This window comes from Phalaenopsis equestris, unplaced genomic scaffold, assembly GCF_001263595.1.
Source record: "Phalaenopsis equestris unplaced genomic scaffold, ASM126359v1 Scaffold000422, whole genome shotgun sequence".
NCBI lineage: Eukaryota > Viridiplantae > Streptophyta > Magnoliopsida > Asparagales > Orchidaceae > Phalaenopsis > Phalaenopsis equestris.
Genome location: NW_018164863.1, coordinates 818,176 through 844,336, shown reverse-complemented (window position 1 = coordinate 844,336; position 26,161 = coordinate 818,176). Strand labels below are relative to the sequence as shown.

Sequence of the window (26,161 nt, the reverse complement as noted above, 5' to 3'; positions counted from 1 at the left end):
CTTATATCTTCTTATAATGATAATCATTCGTTAGTTTATATTTACTCCAAGACATCACATTTTTATAAATTTTTATCTATATATTTATTTTATTCTTATTAGTTATATTTTCCTATAACTATATCATTAGACTTTAAATGTAAGCTAATTTTATGTTAGTAATTTTTAATATTTAGTAAATATGAACTCAAGGACATCTGATGCTTCTAGAATCTTATGCTGTGGTTGTTAATTTAGTGTTGTCTACTTACATCAAAAAGAGAAACAGTTTTAGTAGAATTTTACAGATGTCTAAAAAATAGACTAGGAGAAGACCGACTCATCTATGCCAATTGATCAACTCGATAATTCTACCTAAAATAGTGACCACATTTGTAAAATATCATTAGAGAAAAAATTATCCCTAATAATTGATCTCTCTGGATTTTAAAAATAAAATTGTGATAATATTACTTACTATTTTTTTATTTTTATTTTTTATTTTGATTATTGTGTTACTACTAAGTGAAATGTATATATTAGATGTAATATTTAAACTCGTGATTTTCTTAGGATTCTAAACATAATTCCTATTTTCTTTTATAAAATATTAAGCCTCAAAATTATTATCTTACAAACATCACAACAATAAATAGACAAAATTAATTTTTTTTCAAAAACTGTTGCAGCACAACTACCGCACAACTGAACTAAACAAAAAAACACAATTTCATGGGCAGTGACGGATCAAACACCTAAGCTGAATATCATGCCCTCTGAAAATTTTTTTTGTTTCAAAGCCTACTTGCTATTATTGGTATTTTTTTTTCAAAGCCAAAAATAAAAGTGAAGGATCAAACCAAGAGTAACTAAATATATTAAAATCTAAGGCAGCTTTACACAACATATCAATCTTGGAACTTCTTCATCATACATGATCATCAAAACGAACCATATATGCATTCATCAAACCCTATACCTTACTTTCAAAAATTCAACATGATGCTTGTCCAAGTCATTTTAAAATGTTTTAAATATGGAGTTATTAAAATAATAAAATAAAAGACAAAAAAAAATCATGCTTCCGAATATTGAATTGAGTTATCAGTTAAGGAAGCATGAAGATTGTCAATTTGTCGGCAAGTTAAAAAAAATGATATAAAACAAAAAGTTCTAATACACCTTCACCAACTTGAATGCATTCTTTTGGCATGCTCATTGGTCACCAGGGATGCTCTTGATGATGTCAGAATCACCTGAAAAGCACAAGGCAATTTAAAATCCAAAAATAAAATCCACAAAATACAATTAATCTGATAAAATAAAAATCATAAATTGTTTTATGCCACAGAGGTACTAACCTGGATCAATGATGCTGAGGCAGCACACCCGGAAATATTTGCCGCAAGCAGTACCCAGATCAACATTATCTGTTTTTGATTAATCTAATTTTACATGATGGAAAGAGCTGAAAGCATATAGTTTTCTATAAAATAACAAGAAACAGTTCGCTGTCTTAAAACATGCCTTCCAACTAATTAATCCTCATTAATTCATACTGAATGTAATGTGAGATGTTAAATCCACTGCATAAAACTTTCTGCATATTTTAAAGCTGTGCTTCTTCTGTCCACCCCTATTCCTTGATGGTAATCAATAATACCCACTTATTTAAAGGAAACTTTACATACCTAGCACAGAATTCATAGTTATTTACATATCTCACTTCTAAACACCCATATTTACATATATAGCATTTTGGTGCTTTAAAACTACACATGAAAAGGTGTATTTCACTTTTAAAAAGTGGTAATTGTGCTATTTATTATATGATATTAAAGATTTGAGTGCTACATGTTAATATGAAAGTTTAGGTGTAAGATATGTAAACACAATAGAATTGTGTGCTATGTATGCGAATGCTCCTTATTTTAAACTGTGTAATTAAGATGCAAGAATTCAGAATAAAAAGAGTTCAGTAAAGCTCACTTCCGTTAAAATGGTGGACTCCAACCTTGCCCAACATTGCATAGTACTCAATTTCAGATTTACGAAGAGGGGGGCAGTTGTTTGCTATGATCACCAACTTACCTAGAGAATAAACACATGCGAAAGAGCTTTGCCAATTTATTCATATATTGTTGAAAAAGACATTAATATCAAGCATTGATAAAGAAAAAATAAATAAATAATCTCAATGAAGGCAGCATTGATTGATCTGGCTCAAAACACCCTAATATGGGTAACCATCAGGTTCAGAAAGTTTTAAAAAAAAAATTATGGGCCCATTTGCATCAGTTTTATTTATTAATTTTTTGATGTTTTTTTTTATTTTCTATTTTTAAAAATAAATCTTATTTTTAAAAACAGCCATTGCAACCAAATATATTTTATTCCAAATAAATACATAAACAAAATGATAATAATAATAATAATAAACAAAAAAAAAAGTGATCTCAAACATTGTAAATAAGAGAAGGACCAAAAGGCCTAAAATAAATATTTGAAAGGAAGCGACATTCATGTATTATAACACCAATCACTCTCTATTTCGTACCATTCAAATACACAAATATCATTTCTTAATGCATAAATAAAAAATCTTCCATGGGAGAGATTCAAAGATTATGCATACCATGCAATTGAAAAAAAATGAAAAAATGCAGTTCCCACAAAGCACATGTAAAAAGACTTTCCTTAAAAAGGCGAAAAAAAAAACAAGACCTCAAGAAATTACTCAGACTTACATCCATTTGACAATTATATATGAATAGAAAAGCATGAAAAAGCAATTTAGGAAAATATTTAATTATCATTAATTTGGTTATCGATGATACACACACTATCAATAATTAATTTTATAATTGAATGGATAAGGTTTTATCTCGTTGAAGGCACGATTGGCTTTTTTAACGGAAGTATCCTTCAACTCTTAAAGTTCAAATAAGTCTTTAAAATCATATTTCAAGAGAAGCGAAACCTCTGATTCAAAGATTCAAAGATTCAAAATTCAAATCTAATCATCCAAAACAATTAGACATAATCGTAAGGATATCAAGCAAGAAGCATGGAACTTGAAAAAAAATTGAAAATATAAGTCATGCTGTATTCTTAATTTTTCATGTTCTTTTCAATAATGGTATTTCTTTTATGCATCTATTTTCTTCATTGTCCATCTGCTCTCTATAGAAATGTTTTTCTGTTCATATTCTAGAATCCTTAGTTATTCTTTCTAATACTTTTATTCATAATTCTGGATTTTTGTTTTCAAAAGATGAATGCTTGTAGAAATATATTCCCCCTAAAAATATGAAATCTTCTCATATGCACTTCAGTTTGTAGGTATCATTTCAACTTTGCAACCTTATAAGATGATATGCTAATCCATTACACGGGAATTGCAAGGTCATTTGTATAAAAATATACATAATTTCTCACCAACAGTTAAACCAATGTCAATGCATCTCAACTCTCAAGCACAAAAATAGCTTAGTAAAAAAAAATGGGGATAGCTTAATAAAAAGTTGATTAAAAAAAAAAGCAAGAAATACCACTATCCATGTACCCCATACTGCCCTTAACAAGAAATGAAAAATGAGCAACCATGGACAGTAACCATTCAAAATATTTTAACGCCTCAAGATATTATAAAATGCTTGATATTAAGTATAAACAAGTAATATAAATAAGAGTTGCGTTTATAATATTTTTATAACAAATAAACAATAATTAGAAAAATAAAGATGTTAAATAAAAAAGCATGAAAGCAAATGAATGATTGTAATCAAAAGGTACACAAATACATTTTTAAAAAAATATTTTTGCCCTTTAAATTTTATTTTGAATTATTTGTAGTAGAAACTTTTTCGTCATATTAATGAAATTCAAACATGCAAAAAATATATATCTAAGTACTTGCCATTTGTGTTTGTGGAACATATATTTTTATTAGTAATAATACAATGACACTACCATCCAGTTAGAATTAAAATTTATATACATCTTTCACCAAGCATCATAAATTTTGAATAAATAATAAAAGGCAACTCACTCTCTCTCTCTCTTCAAGATTATTTATGGGTGGGTAAGAAATGTCAATGAATGGTGTTGTAACACAAAATAATAGTAAAAGTGCAAAAGCTTATCAAGCAGAATAGCACAAGAAGTTTGACTCCTGCTGTCTTCCAAAATATGCAAGTATTGTGAATTCTCTTACATTTATAAAATAACGAAGTCAATATGTATAAAACTTGAAGATAATAATTTCTTAATTAGATATGAATATATCAAGAAAAGATGGCAATGCTTGTTCGGACACGATCTCTATAGAGTAGAGAAGATGTCAAAAGAGAGACTTACAACTTAGTCCAATGTGACTAAGAATGCCCAAAACTATCTTTTCTATCAGGTAGAGAAGGAAAGCTTATATTCTGCCAGAGTAAAAAAAAGCAAGCTAATCACCTAAATGCTCATGCAAAAAGTGTCAGTAGTATGTGAAATGTGGCAAAAGTAGACACCCTAAAAGAGGCTAAATGACACTAGTCTATGTTAGACATGAGTGTTTCTAAGTTATCTACCCTAAAAGGATCCTAGGCTAGGAAAATTGGTTTTGTTCTCTAATGTGTCCAAGTTAAACAGATAATCAAAAAAATTCTCCTAAGTGTCCTACTTGCTTGTGTGTTTGGTGTGAACCTAGAGCTAATCGCCTGTACACTACATTTCCTGTCATTCGCTCTCTCTGCAAACAGCACAAAACACAAAGCATGATTTTATAATTTTAGGTCAACCTTTAAATGGGTTCACCAAATCTAAAATCATAAACTTATGACCAAGAGGGAAATGTGCATAGTAAAAAAAGTAATGGATTCATATAACCTACATTTATATAATAAACATAAAGTTTAAGTTTATGATTTCAAATTAACCCTTAAATGAATTAACCAAATCTTAAATCATAAACTTATAAATATAAAAAATAGACACAATAAAAAAGAGCAAACACATTAACATATATATCAGTGTCAAATAATAATAATGAATGCAAATGCACATATAAACAACTCCATGTTATCAACCCTAAAAGGATCCTAGGCTAGAAGCCTGATTTTGTTCTCCAATGCGTCCAAGTCAAACAGATAATCAATTAAGGGTCTGTTTGGGGCAGTTGCAACTTATCCAGCTTATTTAGATAAACAACTTATCCTAATAATCTACTGATCAGCAGCTTATCCTGATAAACTGACAGGCTGTTTGGTTTGTGAGTTTGTAAAACAGCTGATTATGGATAAATGATCATTCTGCCCCTGTTTTGGATAAACGTTTGTAAAACAACTGATTATGGATAAATGATCATTTTGCCCCTGTTTTGGATAAATATTTTCCTATAATTTTGACTGAACTACATATGTCGCACTATAAACTTTTCAATCCAAACTCAACAAAATTTTGTTCACAAATTTTAACAAAACCACCCAAATGATCATGCCATTTGTATGGCTGCTTTCTAAAAACTAAAAGGAAAAAAAAAATCACAATAGATAACGAAAATAGCACGACGAACAAGAAGAAAAAGAAGCAAATTCTCACCTGAATAACGATTTCCAGAGCCCTATAAACTCCATCATAGCAATACCATGCTGAATCTGGCAAGCTCTCAACCTCCCAAATAATTGTCCATCAACCTCCCAACCTTCTTCATCTTCATCAAAGGATCCCCCTCCTCCTCGTTTACAAAAAATCTCACCAATCTCATAACAAATTTCACATCATAAACCCCATCATCATGCCCTGAAACTAACAAATCATCCAATTCTGCCTTATCAAACATTGATCCTATCAATCTATCAAGTTTCTCCCGGCATTCTTTGCTCTGCCCTAGCCTTGAAACTAATCTCAGAATCCATAACAAAACCCTACAACTGAAAACCTTCCTCCCGATCTTCAAAACACCATAAACCGCTGTCTGCAAGCCCCTCATAATCCTGATTGTTTCCATAACCTCTCTGATCCGCTGATTTTAAATAATACTGAGGCTTCCGTTTTCACATTCATAAGCTCCGAGCTCTTTCACCGTTTTCTCAATCATGTTCGGTGCAAAAATTAGAAGGTTTGAGAACCGCCATTCTATAATCGAGCTAGTTTCATTGTTCCTAGTTAGATCTGAATTCGTTAGGCTTTAAGTTGTGAGATTTTCTACCCAATTTCAATCATAACTTAATTTTTCGAAAAACAACTCATAACCAGAATTAAAATAATAAAATCCATACCTTAATAAAATATTTGCATTTAATATCTGGTGGTTATAGCATCAACAAGTATTTAATATTAACCAACTCAAATAAAATCAATTTGAAAACTTAACAATTAAGGTGAACTTTTTGAATATGAAAACCATCATATTACACTTTATCTTCTTCTCTTTGGACATTCACTCATTGCACAGAAGGGGGGATCCAGCCTGTGAAGATCATTGTCGATAAAGAGTGAATCTGTATTTCGTATTGATTAGCCTTAACGAATCTTTTAACATGCATCATATAAGGACTTGTATAACCATCTTCACATCTCACATTTCACAGTTAGTGTCTCACTTATAACAATACTTAAATGAATTTTCCCCGTCGAACATAAGTCCTAACTTTTAAAAATTTGTTCAACTCAAAAATAATCATTATGTCACTTTCAAGATATAAAGTACAACTATAAGATAAGTAATCAATGGGTCGCAGTGTTAGTGCTTCCTCTTTTTTTTTTTTTTTTGGGTTTTGTTAATAAATATTTTAAATTTAAGCTATCTCATTCAAAATTCCACATAACAGTTTTGATATCTACTATTGTATTACATAGAAAAAAATAACCATTGTTTTAATCAAGAATTTTTATTTCTAAGATGTAATTAACTAAAAATGTTTGCCTCTTTAGAGATAATAGATCTCAAGGCTAAAATAAACCATCTTTGTTTAAGGCAGGGAAAAACTAGTTTACGCTCCCACGGAGTAGTGAAACAATTTCGATATTAGGGGATTGAATCCATTGTGTGGTATCTTCATCTCTTGGGGAAATATACTATTCGTTGATATCGTATTCGATCATAAGTGAGAAACTTCAAAACTCATGTGTTCATTCCCCCTCTTCAACACACACAAACACTATCATTGCTAGGTTCTAAGCCTCGGGTGTGAAAATGGGAGAGTTACATTAAATATTCGACAATCAGCATAAAAATTTTGTTAAAAAAATCAAGACAAATCATTTTAAATCAGTGTAAATGCTAGGGCGTCTACCAGGCACGACGTGTTATACGACTTTAATACAATGAAAATTATGCATGTACCGCTACACTGGCGCCCTGGTCTAACTTTAAATAATATTTCTCATATTATGGATGAATGTGGACAAAAAAGTTAGTCCATAAAACTAATAATATGATAGAAGTTTAGAATATAAGTACTCTCACATGTAATTAATGAAACTAGTAGATATTCCCATTCATAAGAATATAAATATCTTATGCATTCAAGAAATTAAATGGGTAGCAGAAAAAACTAAAGAGATTAATAAATCAAGTTTTAAACATTTGTATTCATTTAAGAGTCTTACTAGAAATAATGTATGTGTAATTATAGATAAGACTTTGAAAGATAATATTGTAAAAATTAATAAAATTGCATATACAATTATAGCCCTAAAAATTTTTATTATTATCAAAAATTTTTATGTTATAAATGTTTATGCTACTCAAGTAGATTCAGATATATGTAAAAGAAAATTTTTGAAATAACTTGGAAGAATTTACAAATAGTATCTCTTGAAAAAAGAATTTTTATTGGAGTAGATTTTAAAAATATTCATGGTGATTACAGTTTTTGAGTGATTAATAGAATGATAATAGATTTTATTTTAATTTATGATTTTATCATTGTTAATATTTTTATTTAAGAAAAGAAATAAGCATACTATTATTTATACAAATGGATCTAATAAACACAAACTAATTATTTTCTTATAAAAAAAGATATCATCATGAATATGAATGTAAAGATTATAAAATCATTCTAAGTAAAAATTTAAGTACTTCACATTTATTATTAGTTTTGAAATTTAAGATGAAGAGTTACAAAATAAAAAATACAATGAAACATTGTCATAAAATTATATAAGGGGACTTAAACAAATAAAAATATTTTTAAGAGTAAATTTCTAAATTTTGAAATTTGAGATCTTCATAAAGAGGTTAATTCTATGTAGAACAAGATAACAAACACTATTAAATAAATTGCAAAAGAAATACTTGGAGAATCAATAGAAATAGTTTTATAAATAAAAATAGTTAGTGATGGAATATTGGTGTCCAATAAAAGATAAAATGTAAGAAATTTCATTATAAAAATTACTTTAAATGGAAGAACTTAGTGAATTGGAAAAAATATAAGTCCCATAGGAAGTCTAAAAGAACTATTTGTGAAACTAGGAATTTTATTTTTAATGATATTTATGATATATTAGATACTAAAAAGAGTGAATGATATTTGCATAAACTAACCAAACAGTGAGAAAAGAAAAATAAAGGTTTAATTTAAGTAAAGTGAAATAAATATGAAAATAAAAAAACTACTTTTCTTAGATGAAAATGTTCAATATAGATTGGTGAGATAATTTGATAAATTTTTCAATGAAGTTTTGCAAAAACAATTGAATTTAGTGACCTTAATTTCATTCATAATAATAAAATATTTTATTTTTACCGTCACATTAGTAAAAAGGAAGTTGAAGATAGTTTAGAAAAAATCAAGGATGGAAAATCAGTAGGATCTGATGAAACTCCACTAGAAGTGTGAAAAAAATTGGGAAATTTGGGACTTTCTTAACTTACTAAACTCTTTAATATTATTTAAAAAAATAAAAAGATGTTCCATAAGTGATGGAAGAAAATTTGGTCCCATTTCTAAGAATAAAGGAGACACACAAGAGAGTGCAAATTATAGAGGAATTAAGTTAATGTGTCATACATTAAACTTGTGGGAGAGTAATAGAAAATTTTATAAAATTATGGTGAGACTTGCAATACTTTATGGTGCATGATGTTGGCATATAAAAGAGAATCATAAAACAAAGTTAAGTGTTGTTGAGACGAGAATGCTTAGGACGATAAGTGGTTTTATAATAAGAGACAAAATGTGAAATGAATATATCTGTGAAATGTTGGTGTAACTACAGTGACGAACAATATTAAAAAGAAACGTCTTAGATGGTTTGGTCACGTTAAACGTCGATCATCTGATAATTTTGTTGGGAGAGTGGATGTTTTAGATTTAACTGATGTTAAGAAAGGTAGAGATAGACCTAAAAAGACTAGAGCATATTGTATAAAAATTATCTTAATTTATTAAAATTAAATAAAAATATGACATTCAATAGGACGCTGCAGAAAAAAGATTCATGCAGCCACCTGACTTAGTGGGATAAAGGCTTGTTGTTGTTGTTGTTGTATATTTAATTGGAAGAGGCCCACACATGCCGCGTGATGAGCCTATCGAGGAGGTCATTTGGGTCATAATAGACAGACATGATTCTCAAGAGGCTATCAATAAGTAGATGAGAACCACATTAGGTTTTAGTACTCAATTAATCTCAAAGGATTATTTGACAAGTTTCAATCGGTGTGTAAAATGAAAAAGATAGCTATCAAAAATAGGTTATGACAAGGTAATAGAGAGTGTTTTCCTTACAAGGGATTATTTGGATAACTCTCTATTACTAAAAAAAATGTTTAAATCTTACCAAAAAAAAATTGAGCCAAAACAGCGCCTAAGCGGTACAAATTGACCCGAATCGGAGCCCAAAATGACCCAAAAACAACGCCTGGTCAGCACCCAAACAGTGCGCAAAATGACCAAAAAATAGCACCCGAACATCCCCTCAAACAACACCCAAACAGTGCCCCAACAGTGAAAAAGTTGAGCAAGAGCAGCCCCCAAATCCCTCTCCAAAACAGTAATTTATAGTGCCCAAAACAATGAAAGTATTGAGCAAAAACAACATCAAAAAACTTTTAACCAGCCCAAAAATGGCATTTAAAGGCTCCAAAACCATGTGTAAGTCAGCCCTTAAACCTCCTCCAAAACAACACTTAACTAGTTCAAAACAGCAGTTGAATAGAAGCAAAAACATCATTTAGATCAGTTCCAAAAGAGGTGTTTAAGCCCGCCCAAACTAAGTAAAACAGCCCCAAAATGTGATGTTTAAACTTCTAAACAACAAGTAACATAACCTCCAAATCAGTATTTAACCAGCTCCCAAATCAGTATTTAACCGGCTCCAAAATCAGCATTTAATCCCCACGGATTATGAATTGTCAATGCTAAAAGAAACTATAGAAATCTAATGCTCAATATTTTGAAACACTAACAAAAAAAAAGCTAAACTTCTAGCAAACCAGTAAGATAATGTGATCTTTATATTTTGAAATAAAAGATCATCTAGGAAGTGTAAATTAAATAAGCAAATCCTATCTCAAAGCAATTCAAGCCTTAACTAACTGAAGCAAAAGAAATTAAAAGTAATCACATGAGGTTCACGTAAGAGAGATGAATTTGGATTTCTAATCGAATATCCCTAAATATTCATTTCATCTGCAAAGGATGTAAATCATGAACAACTAAAAAACAAACCAAGATTTAATTGTAACCATCGTACGTTAATTCATCTTCCCTTTGCTTAAAAAAAGTAAGATCATATTCAGTGTTCAAGAAATTAAAAAAAGTGTAAGATAAAACACTAAATCTTACGGTAAAAATAAGAGTCAATGTAAAAATAAGTAAATTTAATAAATTCATCGGCTAACGATCGAAACAACCATTCATAAACCGCAATGATTGAAGCGAATAAGAAGACATTACCATTAAATCAATAGAGAGAAAGAGAGTGTGTTTATAGTTTGAATATCTGAAAAAAGAGGAAAAGAGATCTCTTAAGCTTGAGATAACCAAAGATAATTTGAGCAATGAACTTTCTCTCTAAGAATATTCAGTTTATGCATTGAAGAAGCAAAGCCATAATCAAATCAGATTGTTATCAATTGGAATGAATCAAACCCAAGTTTAGGAACCCGCCTCATTAATTAATTCTTTATACGCGTCGAATTTTGTGTTGTTTGCTCGTGCGCGGAACCATAGCAATATGGGTGCCATTCCCGGCTAAAATCGACGTTCCTAACTCACTTTCATGATATGTTTTGTCCGCCGAGTTCATCTAGATGAGTTCATCGACGGTTGGGGCAATTTAAGTTAATATTGTGTGCGGTGCAATGAATGTGTAAATTGCAGTGTTCGTGAGTGTTCGAATCACAAAAGGTTTCTCTATGACTTCTCCTATCCTTATAGAAACTCAACTTGAGTTTCATATGTCGATTTTAATCAACATAGCAAAATGCAGAAGATTCGGAAACAATAAAAACTGAGTGAGTCCTAGTAGTAGTCCTCTAGGAGGGAAACAATAAAAACTTGAGACTAGATCCAAGACTCTAAAAGTAGAAAAGAAAAAACCTCACAAAAAATGAATCAACAAATGGATCCCAATAGGTAAGGTGTACAATAAAACAATAAAAACTTAAGACTAGATCCAAGACTCTAAAAGTAGAAAAGGAAAAACCTCACAAAAAATGAGTCAACAAATGGATCCCAATAGGTAAGGTGTACAATACATTGACATTGCGCTTATTGATGTTGACCAAAGCGATCAACACAACGAAAGAGCTTGCTTAAATAGACATGCTTAGAACAGGCCAAATGTCAAGCCAAATTTGACAATCAAACTCGAGTTGGAGTTCCTATTCAGGAAATTCCAGCTCAAGAAAGGCTGAGTAGAGAAGGAGACTTCCCGCTGAGAATTGGCAGGTGTGCTTTCAAATTGTTGTAGTGAATTTGAGTTCTCAAAATTTCGATTTGATTCGTTTTATTATGTTTTGAATTGATTGGATTTGAAAACCAGGTGAAGCAGGAAAGCACAAGTGCGCACATTCAACTCGAGAGCTCATAACGGAAATATTAATCACATTGAAAAGGAAGACACATATACTCACGTCCAACCCAAATGGTGAAGAAGGAATGTCTGCTACAGTGGAATGTAAAGCACGTGGACTTGTCATTCAACTCAAGTGGTAGCGAAGGAATCATAAGAAGTTCTGTTGTAATTTGTGAAGTACTCCTGAAAGATATTCGTAGAAAGGAATCAAGTTGAGAAAGAATGACAGAAGACTCAAAAGCTGATCGAGAAATGTCTACTACATTGGGAAGGAAATCACTAGTGCCTCACATTCAAACCAAAATACAGCAAAAATGTTTGTAACATTAGGAAGGAATGCATTGGGACTTGCATCCAACCCAAGAGGCAGTAAAAAAGTTTGTCACATTATGAAAGAATGCACTGAGACTTACATCCAACCTAAGTGATGATGAAAATATCAGGTTAAGAGGGAAAGCGTTGAGACTGAATTTCGACTTCATAACTAATCAGAAAAATGTGTCTGCTACTTTGGGAAGGAAAGTGTTGGGATTGATTTCCAACCATAGATGTCGCGAAGATGTCTATCACGTTAGAAAGAGACAAGTTAGGACTAACATCTAACCTAAACGATGACAAAATGATCAGATTGAGAAAGAAAACACTGAGATTGAATTCTGACTCGAGAACTGATCAGGAAGAGGTGTCTTCTATATTGAGAAGGAAAACACTGAAATTGATTTCTAACCCTAGAGGTAGCGAAGATGTCTATCACATTAAGAAGTAACGTGCTAGAACTAAAATCCAACCTAAAAGGTAAAAAAAATGATCAAGTTGAGAAAGAAAACACTAGGACTGAATTCTGACTTGAGAATTGATCAAAAAAATGTTTTTGCTACATTGGGAAAGAAAGCACTGAGACTGATTTCCGACCCTAGAGGTGACGAAGATGTCCATCACATTAGGAAGGAATGCACTTAAACTAATATCCAACATAAGCGTGACAAAATGATCATGTTGAGAGGGAAAGTATTGTGACTGAATTTCGACTTGAGAACTGATCAGAAAAAATTTGCTACATTGGGAAGGATAAGCTGAGATTGATTTTCAAACCTAGAGGTAGAGAATATGTCTATCACATTAGGAATGAATTCATTAGAACTAACATCCAACCTAAGCACTAACCAAATAATCAGATTGAGAGGAAAAACACTAAAAATTTAAACATTCGAGCCGCTTCTTTACTCTGAGTCTCATATGGGCGGTTCTGAATCTTTGACATTTTGCTAAGTTGATTAGAACTGACATATGAAACTCAAGCTGAGTTCCTATAAGAATAGGAGCAGCCATAGGAAAACCCTTTGTGATTTGAACGCTCACGAACACTGCAATTTATACATTCAGTACACCGCGCACGATGTTAACTTAAATTGGCCCGACCGTCGACAAACTCGTCTAGATGACTCCAGATGACAAAACAGACCACGCGATCACATACAGAATGTTGATTTTAGCCGAAAAGATACTCATATTGTTATGGTTCCACACACAAGCAAACAACACAAAAATCGACAGGTATATAGAATTAATTAAAGGAGGCAGGTTCAGGGTCAGCCGAGGTTCAATTTGGGCTGAACACAGTCCAATTGTACCAGGTCGAGCCAATAACGCAATTCATAATTTGAAATTTCAAATTTCAAATTAAATTTCCAAACTCTCTTTAATTGAATTTAATTAAGCATTATGACATTTCAATCATGCCCGAAGCATGAATGTAAACCAATTAATCGCCCGCCTAATTTAGCACAACATTCCTTTGGAATTCCCGACATACAAAATCCCCTCAGCATAACGACTGATTTGGTTCCCTCTTCCTCTCTCAATCGAAGCCCTGGCAGCTCGCCTCCCCTCTCTCGACTCCATCTCCCTCTGCCCCGAGACCAAAGCACTTGACTCCCTCTCCCTCTCCCTTTCCCCAGTAACCCTTACTCGCTCGGCTCCATTAGCGAAACTCTCGCTCGTTCGGGTCTCCTCTCTCATCCACTTTTGTCACGAGATCATTTCGGTTCTTGGAATTGCACGTGAAGAATTTCTTACTTCTTTGATCGCAAGTTGTAAGTTCTTTTCCATCCACTCGTGAACCGCAAGGAATTTTTCCTCCTCCCTTTTCCTGTCTTAAGGGCTAAATTTATGTACATACTTTGTTCATATATGGATCTTATTTTGTGCTCAACATTAATTTTTTGAAAATATTGTTTGAAAAGATCAATGCATATCTCGGTTTGATTATTCCCATGATATGAAAATATTAATGTGATATGCAATTGGTAAGTATAATGACCTGGTTTAGAGTAATTTCTTTTGAGAACAAATGATTTGTATGTTCTTAAAAATGAATATGAGTTATTAATTATTACACCATTGTTGGTCATATCAAGTTTGAATTGCTGCATGTAAAAATTATTCATTTTCCTTTATTTGGTTATAAAGCTTTTTTTACGGATGGATTTTCTTCACCTGATAGATTTGCAATACGTTTGCAATTGATAGAAATCTGATTTGATTATGATTTTGTCTCTTCTATGTATAAACTGAATATTATTGGAGAGAGATCATTAATCAAATTATCTTTGGTTATCTCAAGCTTGAGAGATCTCTTTCCTCTTATTTTGGATATTCAAAATATAAACACACTCTCTTTCTCTTTATTGATTTAATGGTAATGTCTTCTTATTCGCTTCAATCATTACGGATTATGAATGATTGTTTCAATCGTTAGCGATGGATTTATGGGATTTGCTTATTTTTACATTGACTTTTATTTTTACCGTGAGATTTAGTGTTTCATCTTGCACTAGTAATTTCTTGAACATTAAATATAATCTTACTTTTTTTAAGAAAATGGAAGATGAATTAATGTGTGATGGTCTTGTAATTTCTTGAACATTAAATATAATCTTACTTTATTTAAGAAAATGGAAGATGAATTAATGTGTGATGGTTTTAATAAAATCTTGACTTGTTGTTGAGTCATTCATGATTTACATCCTTTGCGAATGAAATGAATACTTAGGGAAATTCGATTAGAGATCGAAATTCATCTCTCTTATATGAATCTCATGTGATTACTTTAAATCTCGTTTGCTTCAGTTAATGTTTGAATTGCTTTGAGATAGGATTTGCTAACTTCTATTGTTTGCTTATTTAATTTACACTTCCTAAATGATTTTTTTATTTCAAAATATCAATATCGCATTATATTACCGGTTTGCAAGAATTTTAGCCTTTCCTTTGGGTTACTGTTTCAAACTATCGAACATTAGATTTTCAGTTTCATTTAACAATGACAAATCATAATCCATGGGAATTAAATGCAGTGTTTGGAGCCGGTTAAATGCTGATTTGGGGGTTATTTTACTTCTTCTTTAAAAGTTTTAAGCATCATGTTTTGGGGGTTGTTTTACTTATTGTTTCGGCGAGCTTAAACTTCTCTTTTGAAACTGATCTAAATGTTGTTTTTGCCCTTATTCAAGGGCTGTTTTGAACTAGCTAGGTGTTGTTTTGGAGAAGGTTAAATGGCTGATTTACACATGGTTTTGGAGCCTTTAAATGTCATTTTTTGGATGGTTAAATGTTGTTTTTTGAGGCTGCTTTCGCTCAATACTTTCACTGTTTTGGGCACTATAAATCACTGTTTTAGAAAAGGATTTGAGGGCTGCTCTTGCTCAACTTTTTCACTGTTTGTGCGCTGTTTGGGCACTGTTTGGGCATTGTTTGAGCACTGTTTGGGCACTGTTTGGGGGCTGTCGGGGCGGGGGGAGGCGGGGGGTTTGGTCATTTTGGTCATTTTGGGAGTCGGTTTGGGTCAAATTTATTCACTATATTTGGAAGACGGCTTGGGCACTGTTTGGGCACTATTTGGGTGTTGTCAGGGGTCTGTCTGGGTGCTGTTTTTGAGTTATTTTGGATGTCAGTTTGGGTCAATTTGTTCAATGTTTTGGAAGACGACTTGGGCACTGTTTCAGCATTGTTTGGGTGTTGTTCGGAGGCTGTCTGGGTGCTGTTTTTTAGTCATTTAGGGTGTCAGTTTGGGTCGATTTATTCATTGTTTTGGAAAACGACTTGGGCACTGTTTGGGTGCTGTTTGAGGGCTGTCTGGCTGGTTTTTTTAGTCATTTTGGGTGCCAATTTGGGTCAATTTATTCACTGTTTTGGAAGACGACTTTGGCACTGTTTTGTTCGTGGGCTGTCCGGGTATTGTTTTTTAGTCATTTTGGGTGCCGGTTTGGGTCAATTTATTCACTATTTTGAAAGACTGTTTGGGCACTGCTTGGGTGTTGTTCGGGGGCTGTCTAAGTGCTGTTCTTGAGTCATTTTGGTTGCCGGTTTCGATCAATTTATTCATTGTTTTGGAAGACGACTTGGTCATTGTTTAAGTGTAGTCCGCGTGTTGTTTTTGGGTCATTTTGGGTGTCAATTTGGGCTAATTTGTTCATTATTTTCAGGTACTACTTAGGCGTTGTTTTGGCTCAATTTTCTTTGCTATTTCGAGCCGGTACACTATGATAGGTCATTGACTCATCATAATGCATGTATGCATACAAACCCCAAACCCGAAACTCAAAGCCGTCATGACGATGAGCTTAGATCAAGATTCGTGGGCAGCACGACGACAATACACAAGAACCACGAGCAAGACGAAACGCAAAGCGGATCTACACTAGCTAAATCATTCATTAGTTTTAAACAACAATTCATAAAACTTTGAGGTCGCTCGCCTAGCTCAACGTAAATCCTTACATCCTCTTTAGGCCCCTGCACAATCATGTTGTGTAGCATAAGTTCTAAATCTGTAGGTTCTCAGATTGTCATTCGGTACAGCGTAAACTATCATATCTTCGCGCGCTATGCAAATGTAAGTCCTAAACAATAAAATTGGCACGATTAAACACTTAAATAATATCATCTCCAAAACGCAGTCACACAGTAGGATAGTTTGGGAAGTCAATGATGATTCTCCTCAGGATCTGTGACTTCGTTTACCTCTTTCCTTCCTTTGAACTCCTAAAATGATTGCTCCCATTTGGTCTTTTCTCACTTGATTTTTCGCGTCCTACCGTGAAAACTTAAACCTTGAATTCTTGAATACTAGTACTTCTGATCATTATCAAGAGCTTTCTCAAGTGACATCGGTCATTTGGGATGTAATTAACTATAGGAGTTTTCTCTTATAAGGAAATTGAAACTCAGGTAAAAATAAACTCTATCTTATCTATGCATTATATAGAAGAACTTGTCGGTCATACATAAAAGATTCGCAGACCAGACGTATGTCATGGATTTCATTGTTATTTAATCAAGCCCCCCTCTGAAACAATGTGTTTATCCATCAGTATAAGTGTATTGCTTGCAGTGTTGTATTCGATTACTTAAGCTATCAAATACATGAAATCTTTTCAGTCTCATCATTTTTTTCAAAATTAAATATTATTTTCAAAATTAAAATTAAATATATATATTAAATCAAAATCATTTTCAACGAAGACAATTTTTCATAGCCTACAACCAACACCAAAATGGAAGTCAGTGCAAGCTCACAGAGAACAAATGTTATTGGCAATGTGTAACATATCTCACTTATCATATAATAAGTCAAGTCATCAAGTATTTTTAACATACTTGAGAAGCATGAACTTCATTGATTTTACTACATCAATTGGTGATACCTTGAAATTGTAAATGCAAAGCTTATTAAACAACGTTTGACTAATAAAATAATGAAAATAAATGGAACTCCAACAATATGGAATTCAATTTCAAGGCATTTGTTGCAAGACAGCTGCCCTTTCAAGCTACAAGTTCCTGAACCATGTACTTGATTTCTATTTAATCTTGAAGTTAAGCTCTACATATTCATGATATATACTTTTTTAATAAAATTTTGGGATAATTAAATATATAGTACAAGAAACATTGCAATTTACAAAATGACCACCCAGGTCATTGCCCATGTATTTACATGTGCTATGATCAAACCATTAGGAACTTGATAAAAATAAGAAAAAATGGGTTGGGGTAATTCTGAATTTTGATATGTAAGTGAGGATTTTAAAAAAGGATGCAAGAGAGTGGTTGTTTTGTAAATAGTGATGTTACGGGTGCATTGTATGTAAATGCCACCAAATTTTTTAGCGAAACCAAGTTTAAAAAAAAGTAGCAGGAAAATATCAACAATGAAAATATTGGAGTGTCAAAAGAAATGAGGATAAAAACAACCAAAAGCTCGATCAAGTCAGCTCTCCAAACATCAGGAAGCAACATTCCAAATTAGGCAATTAAGAAAAAACCTTGCTAAACTAACTTTATAATACCTTACAAGTTTCCTTAAACAATGTTTGCAGATTATAGTGCACTACTAGTAGTTACCTACAATGTCATCTCTAAAAATGAGATTTTTCATATAAATTTCTATCAAGAAAATAGCTTCTTTTAAACAATTAAATTATAAGAAATAACTTTAAAAGAAACCAAAATACTTAACATGGCATTCATTTATTTATAAGATATTTAGTTTATTGATTTGAAAATGCAATCCAAAATTAAACGCAATACATGTTTAGGAGTAAATTATAACTACCTCAGTTCTCACTGTGAAATGCATAAAGATATTTGATTTCAGCGAGACGTGCTGCATAACAGATCAAATCAAACAGAACAAATAACTAATGTTACATTCATCTCTGAGGCATGCCTCAAAACTCCCAGAGCTAATCTCTCAGTCCCAACCGACTATTGAAAGCTCAAGCACGTCATCTAAGATTTCAAAAAAAAAAAAAAACAGGACTAACTCTGCCACAGAACGCCTCGTTGTCAAATGCAATTCCATTTCAGTCTTAATATAACAGACACCAGAAAACAAAAAAAATGCGCAAAAAGGATAATTATGGTTTATAATACAACGATAAATACATCAATCTCAAAAGAACAATTAATCGAATAACATACACCAGAAAACAAAAAAAATGCGCAAAAAGGATAACGCACCAACCTTTATTGTTCCTGAGGGATCTAAGAACAGTTTTGTAGCCGAGAGTGTACTTTCCGCTCTTCATCACAAGAGCAAGCCGGTTGTTGATGCTCTCGGTGCTCTTCTTCTGCAACCAACAGAAGAACAGAGAGTGATCGGGATCTAATGATAGAAGAATGACCAAAGAGAACTACGATCAGATGAATTCATGAGTTTTCATACCGTCTTCTTAGTGGGCGGCATGGCTGCTGTTCCAAGTAACGGGGAAGGAGATTCAGAAAACCTGGATCCCTTTGCTGGCGGCGAAAAACCCTAACGAGATGGGACGCCGATAAATAAGTTGGGTTTAGGGTTTGGTTGTAACAAGATTGAATCCGTCTCCTAAATATTTATGAAACCTGAATTACATAAAAGATTTGCATACATAGCACTCCATTTCTATGCATTTATATAACTAACATAAAATTTTTAATTTTCACGTACATATCATCTTATTTAGGCATGCTAAGATATATTTCACTCTTTAAAAAATAAAATGTTGATATTTTTTATGTGATATGAAAATTTTAGTGGTGAAGCATGAACTAGTAATTCTAGATTGTTTTTATTTAAACTTTTTTTCTTAAAAGTATCAAATTTATGACTTATGAGATTAACTAAATATTGTAGAAGTTGATTTTTTACATTTTTACTTTGTTAAGTGAATTTTTACTTTTGTTGTATCATATATAAGACTGTCATTGTTCTGCTCCAAACAATTTAACTAAATATAGATAAAATCGTCATTTTTCTAAAAACAGTTGTTTCACAGTTGTTTTCACAGAACTATAACAAACAACTAGTCAGCTTCCCCGCAACAGCTTCCCCACAGCAAATTCTTGGGACAACACAGTTATAGCTGAAAAGCTGGAGAGTTGCAGTTGCGCCAAACAGAGCCTCAAAATTTAGGTGTTAGATATGTCGATACATAGGAATTGGGTGTTATATGTGTAAATTCCCAATTTTTCTTTCAAATACAAATATTGTTGCTAATCCATTCCAAGCATCTCTTGCAAAAAATAATGAGCAATGCTATCCTTTTCAGGCATGTCTTTTCTCTATTACCAATTTCATCATCCTTTAATTGTGATTTCTTCATTTAGTAAGATAAGCAGGTCACAACCACATGTTGGATTGGAATGTTGTTTAATGCGGGCTTCAACAACTTTGGGTATGACTTTTAATCATGTAATGATTTATATAGTTGATATTAAATTGAAAAAAAAAATTAATGCATACATAATGCAATGCTAGATAGAGGATAAACATTTGTTCAAACATTACCTAAAGTAGGTTTGAATCTTGTTCAAACTAGAAACATATTTGAACACATGTTCAAGTCTAATTTGAACTATGTACAGAATGCTTTGGAGTGTGTTCGAATAAATCCCAACATGATTTTCACGTAAGAATTTCTAGTGTCTCTATTGACTGTATTCTTTTTATCCAAGTGTGTATTGAATCTTGGTGCAACACTAAAACAATAATATATTACGTTGCCGTTGTGAATCATCTAGCATGCATCAACACTTATGAAAATGTTAAATTGATTAATGACAATATCAAAATCTTTTTTATGAGACACCTGAGATCTTAATATAGACTTCAGTAGAAAAAAAAAATGTCTCGAGATTTACGGCGTATCAATTTATAAAGATTTTTACTGTACTATTAAAATTTTCTGCATAAAAATAATTTCTTAGGCTCAAATAAAAAAAAAATCATAGGAGGCAAAAATCAGTCAAACAAGCAAACTTTTATTTTTGAACCCACATTGTTAAAAATAAATCGTGATAACTAACAAATACATATTCAATTCAATGTATGAAACCAAACTAATAAATATTCATTAAAAATGGTACCTGCAAACTTTTATTTGGACAGCAACAAACTTAAATGGAATTATATGCCGCCTATTCTAAATAATTGGAATCATATACCGAAAAATTATGATGATTAGTTTACCTCTAAAAATGTGGTTTTCATGGAATCGTGACGTAGAAGTCACGTAATATGGTTTAGTTATTGTTGTTAATTTTCTTACTTGCAAATGTTAAAGCTGGTTCTAATTGATCTGTTAAACATGGGCGGGACGCATCCAAATTAATGTAATTTTCATTATAAGAAAGCGTCTTATGCACGTAGTATTACTCCATATCTAGAAATTATTTGCTTTGTTCGTTAATCCGGATGACCAATCTAGTCTACAGGATGTGTGTGTGTGTGTATATATATATATATATATATATAACACTCAACTAATTCTAATTTTTACATACGTATCATTTTATCTATGTATGATATTTATATATGAAAAAATATATTTCACTTTCTTAAAAATTTAAAAAGGTGATATTTTTGTTGGATGTGAGAGATTTGGGTGTTATAAATGTAAAACAAAAAAGTTTTAAGTGTTAGATATGTTGCTTGTTGATCCTTTATTGTTTGTGTGACTTCATCCTGAGGAAAAAAACTATGTCCGAGTCTATTAGGGTCCTGGGTACATTTTGTGCTCTTGGTCAGAATATTATTTAACTATTTGAGCTATGATGTTTTTATCATTGTTTTTGTGTATGTCATATGACGAGACTCGGCTTGGTTTAGATGGTGTTCCTGTTGCGTTGATCGAGTTTGGAAAGCATGTGGTATGGGGGTGGTTGGCCTGCCGAAGAGGGTGCTTTAGTTAATCGCCTCGAAGAACACTCATTCCTTACTGAGACACTAGAGGGAGAGGTGCAATTGACTCAGGCGGATCATGAGGAGTTGACTCATCTCCTAGCTGAGACTGAAAGCATGTCCGCTCGCCGGCCTTCTGCATAGCTCAGAGGCACGCACCATATCTACCTACATGACACAACTAGAAAAAGAGATTTCAATGGTGAAGCAGATGACTACTATTCTTCAACAGGAGCTTGAAAGAGCTATTCCAGACCTTCCAAGCCCAAACTAAGTTCAATGTTCAGTCAGTTTAGGTTTGGTGGTGAATTTTTATTTTGGATGCTGGTTTAGTTGGGGTATATCTAACTGAGGCGGTTTTAATTCTATGTATAAGCATCTTTCTTCCTCCACGCTGAGTCAAAGGAATGTAATAATGTGTAAGAGATGTTATTAAGTGAAATGATATTTTTCTTGGTCTTCAGAATAGTCTTTTCTATTTGAGTTTTTATTAGGTGGCCACTTACAATTTTTCCCTGTGACAGTTCAGATTCTCTTTGAGTCTATTAAAATTGTTGTAATGGCTGTGGAAATACTTTCTTTTCCCTTGTAACCTTTTCTCTCAAGCTTTCTCCCCATCTTTAGATTGAGAAATGGCTCCCCATCACGAGGAAGCGCCTCCTCGTATTCTTCATCATTATTCTTCTCTTGATTTCACAACAACTTCTCACTCCATTTTGCTTAAAATGTCTCAACCTGAGGTGTTGGGATATTATTCTTGCCACTTCAAAGAACATACCATATGCCTCAAGGTCATTGATCCGCAATAGAGGGCGAACATTGTGAACAAGAATAAGTTGACAATTTATCGTCATCGGCATCAACTTGGCCTCTGGTTCCCGTTGTGTGAGGAGTTGCATGACATTTTTCAATTATTATGGTGCACTTAGGTGATGTCGAATTCAATAGCTACCATGATGGCATTCATAGTATTTGCATATTGGATGGGGTTTGTTTGTTCGGTTGAACTCTTTGAATATATATTCTCCTTTCGGTTGGGTGGATATGCCCAACTTTTATTTGTGGGTTAATTTCATCTTTGTCACCTCAAAAATAAGTTAAAATAATGGAAGCTAAAGTATTGTCTTGCTATCTCGGAGAGCGACCGACTAATCCTAATAACTTCCAAGCCCAGGTGAAGGTTTTGTCCGTGGTGCAACTGGAGGCTAATAAGATTACGAAGGAAGCTTTAGATATTCAAAAATATCTAGAGGCTTCGATGATCAACAAGAATTTAGCTCTTGATAAGTTTGGTAGGATGACAAAGACGAAGTGGCAAGTCTCTGTTGTCAGGCGGGCTAGCCGCGAGGCAGAGAGGCAGAAGATACAACTTTGATCGCAATGAGGTTGGAGTAGGGGTGTAAACGAGTCGAACACGAGCGAGCCCAGACTCAGCTCGTGTTCGCCTCGTTTATATTTCGAGCTCAAAAAGTGTGTTTGTGTTCGACTCGTTGCTTAGCGAACTGAACATGAGACGTTCACGAACAAAGAGTCATTTTGACAACCATAATCACGTAGTCATCAGATGATAAAGATTGGGGCAAGATTTAAAATATCATTTGAATCTAATTTAATAATTTTTATTATATTTTATTCATTAATACTTTTGATTAATTATAAGTTTTTGTAGTATTGTAGTAAATTAAATTAAAAAAAAAACTACTCATCAAAGATATACATATAATTGATCAATAATATTTCGAGCCAAAATGAGTCCAACACGAACGAACAATTATTTGTTCGTGTTGTTCGTGTTCGGCTCGTTAACTTAGCGCACGAGCCGAACAAAAGCTTCTTAACGAGTCGAGCACGAGTTGTTCACGAACAACGAGCAATTTTGACCGCGTTGGAGGAACAAGCAGTTGGGAGCCTTCCATGTATTGATCTTTTCTTTTCTATCTATTGCTTGACCATCATTTTCTTGAAAAGGGGAGGACAAGCTAATCATCATTGAGCGAAACACTTATCATAAAGAAATGTCATATGTACATATTTCAGATATTCCAAGTGAAGGTGAGGCAACTGATAACACAATTTAGTAGGAGTAGAGTTGCGATCGAGGTGAGGCTTCCTGAGGATGTGTTAGGTAGCCCCCTAGAAGCAGTAACACCAAGTGTCGCCATTCAAGTTTCTCTGAAGACATCACCAGTAGAGATAAGAGATCATGAGCCAAGGGAGGAGGGCTCTTATGAGCAGGGAAATGTTAACACTCAAACCCCATTCAAAGAAGTACCATTGATGGAGCCGAGATAGAATGTATCAAGGGAGGAGGTTCCTTTTGAGTATATTTGTTTTAAGATCGAGCGTCATTGTAAGGGAAAGCCCCTACTTAGGAGCCTTCCAAAAAATACAAATGCTCGTCCCTTTTTGGGATGTCTCAGTTGAGGTGGATCTCTTTGCAAGCACAACAATCGAATGTGATGATAGTTCAAGGGGGTTGGTTTGCTCAAGTTAACATGAAGAAGAACTATAACTCTCGAAACTCTTTTGATGTGTGATACATTTCTACTTTTGATCTCATATTTAAATCTTTATCTATGGTTAAGAGTTTCACTAGACTTAACCCAAATGAACTGTCGTTGGAAGCTGCTTGATTACATGCGTTGGTTTGGCATGCTTCAAGTACCCTGGTGAGCTCTCTCCACCATGAACATCATGTAGACAAGAGCTTACAGAGGAGGGGAGGGGGATAGAGGTAGAGTTCGACCGTCAATTGGATGCCTACTATGAAGAAGATCGAGAAGCTCATACTTAGGGGTGTAAACGATTCGAGTTGTGCTTGAGCCATGCCAAGCTCAAGCTTGACTCATTTGTCAAATTGTGTGTTCGAGCTCGAGCTCAAATGGCAAACTCAAGCTTGACTCATAATGATAGCAACTAAGTCGTGAGCCAACTGGCGAGCTTAAATTAAAAATGCAATTTTTAAGAGAGCTCATTGGAGAAGGTATTGGTGGCCTGACGAGGAGGAGGAGGATGCAACAACAACTTACTAACAATGCATCCAAATGATTAGTGTTAGTTTAATCAAGTCGACTTGCAAGCCGATTGGCTGAGCCAGGATGAGCTCAACTCGTTAGCTTTACACACTGAGCTTGATCCAACTCAACTCATTTATAGTTCTAGTCATACCTGAATATCAGAAGATGTTCCGCGTGGGAATCCATTATGTCCTTATTCAACTAGAGAAGATTCACTTGATCTCCTCTGATTGGAAAAATATGCAGAAGTTCTCTGTATAGTGACAGATTGTGAATTGAAGGGGGATAATGTTGTTTGGAGTGAGGATGATGGAAATAACAATGAACTGTTCAACGTTTTTGTTTTTTGTTTTGTCTTGTTTTTTTTTTTTTTTGGCAAAACAAACAAAAAACGTGTAATCTATTTTCTAAATGAAAGGAGTTTTTTTGGATACAACTCAGTGCAAGTTTTGCCAAACTTTTTGTCTGTGGAGTATGATTAAGTGTTGGTATGTCATTTGATAATGTTGGTTGAAAAGAGTATGAGAGGTCTGACCCAATTCTTAAGCTGCCCATGTCTCTCTTAACCGTTTCTTGGTTATTTTGTTGTCTTGACAAGCCGTGTTTTAGGCCAGACTTATTTGGACCTTGTCGTTTTCTTCACAGAGGTAATCGTCAAGTCTTGCAGTTGGGTTGATTCATTCATTTCATAATGCACGTTGTTTTATTACAAAAAAGGAAGGGGGAATCTAGCCACTAGGGCTTGAATTGTATTATAAGGCATATGGTAGGGGTTCTTGCTATGATTGGCCATTGAATAACCAGTGTCAGTCAAATCAAAAGATGAAGGAATTATGTGGGACCACTTTCTTAGCTGGATGACGGTGTCTTTGGTAGATTAAGTTCCCAGAGTGTCATCTGAGGAGGCCCAATAGTCGACAAATCCTTTGGGCACCCAATGTAATTTTTATCAGATGAACACTGAAAATGTTATGCAGAGATGTTGGATTAGCATATGAGAATGAGTAATGTGTTGGGCGAATGAATGGGTAATTAGGCGTGTATAACATGAGCGGGGTTTAGCCGGTCATGTTCGAAGACGTTTGGATCGACCAATCTACTGACGGGAGGAGATTGACCCAACAGCTCTTTTCCTTTTCAACATTTTTTCCAAATAGGTTGAGAATGATTTTATTGGCACATTCCATTAATTTGTGGGTGATGGACATAATCAAACATGAGGTCGATTCCTTGATTTTAGCAAAAATCTTTACTCTTTGATCATGAATCACAGTCTATCATCGGTGATGAAAGCGAGGGATATGTCGTACCTGCAAATGAGGTTCGTTCAAAGCAGATTTTGGATTTCATCGACTCTTATTTGAGCAAATACCATGCTTCGATCTATTTGGATAAGTAATCAACCGCCACTAATTTGTACATC

General features: G+C 33.4%; 1 protein-coding gene across 1 annotated transcript; it reads right to left on the bottom strand.

The window, feature by feature from the left end:
* Positions 1–990: 990 nt before the first annotated feature.
* LOC110027300 (60S ribosomal protein L30) lies at positions 991–19,428 on the bottom strand. The gene is made up of 5 exons (XM_020728664.1): positions 19,229–19,428; positions 19,028–19,133; positions 1,969–2,070; positions 1,341–1,409; positions 991–1,235 (listed from the first exon to the last, which is right to left on the bottom strand). Exons 1-5 carry the CDS (start codon positions 19,247–19,249, stop codon positions 1,195–1,197), a joined length of 339 nt encoding a protein of 112 aa, XP_020584323.1. The 5' UTR covers positions 19,250–19,428; the 3' UTR covers positions 991–1,194.
* Positions 19,429–26,161: the final 6,733 nt, after the last annotated feature.

Coding starts and splice junctions, on each gene's coding strand:
- LOC110027300 (XM_020728664.1), bottom strand. CDS start 19,249: ATGCCGCCCACTAAGAAGACG. Junction 19,134..19,228: donor TGCCGCCCACTAAGAAGACG/GTATGAAAACTC, acceptor TGTTGGTTGCAG/AAGAAGAGCACCGAGAGCAT. Junction 2,071..19,027: donor ATCCCTCAGGAACAATAAAG/GTTGGTGCGTTA, acceptor TTTATTCTCTAG/GTAAGTTGGTGATCATAGCA.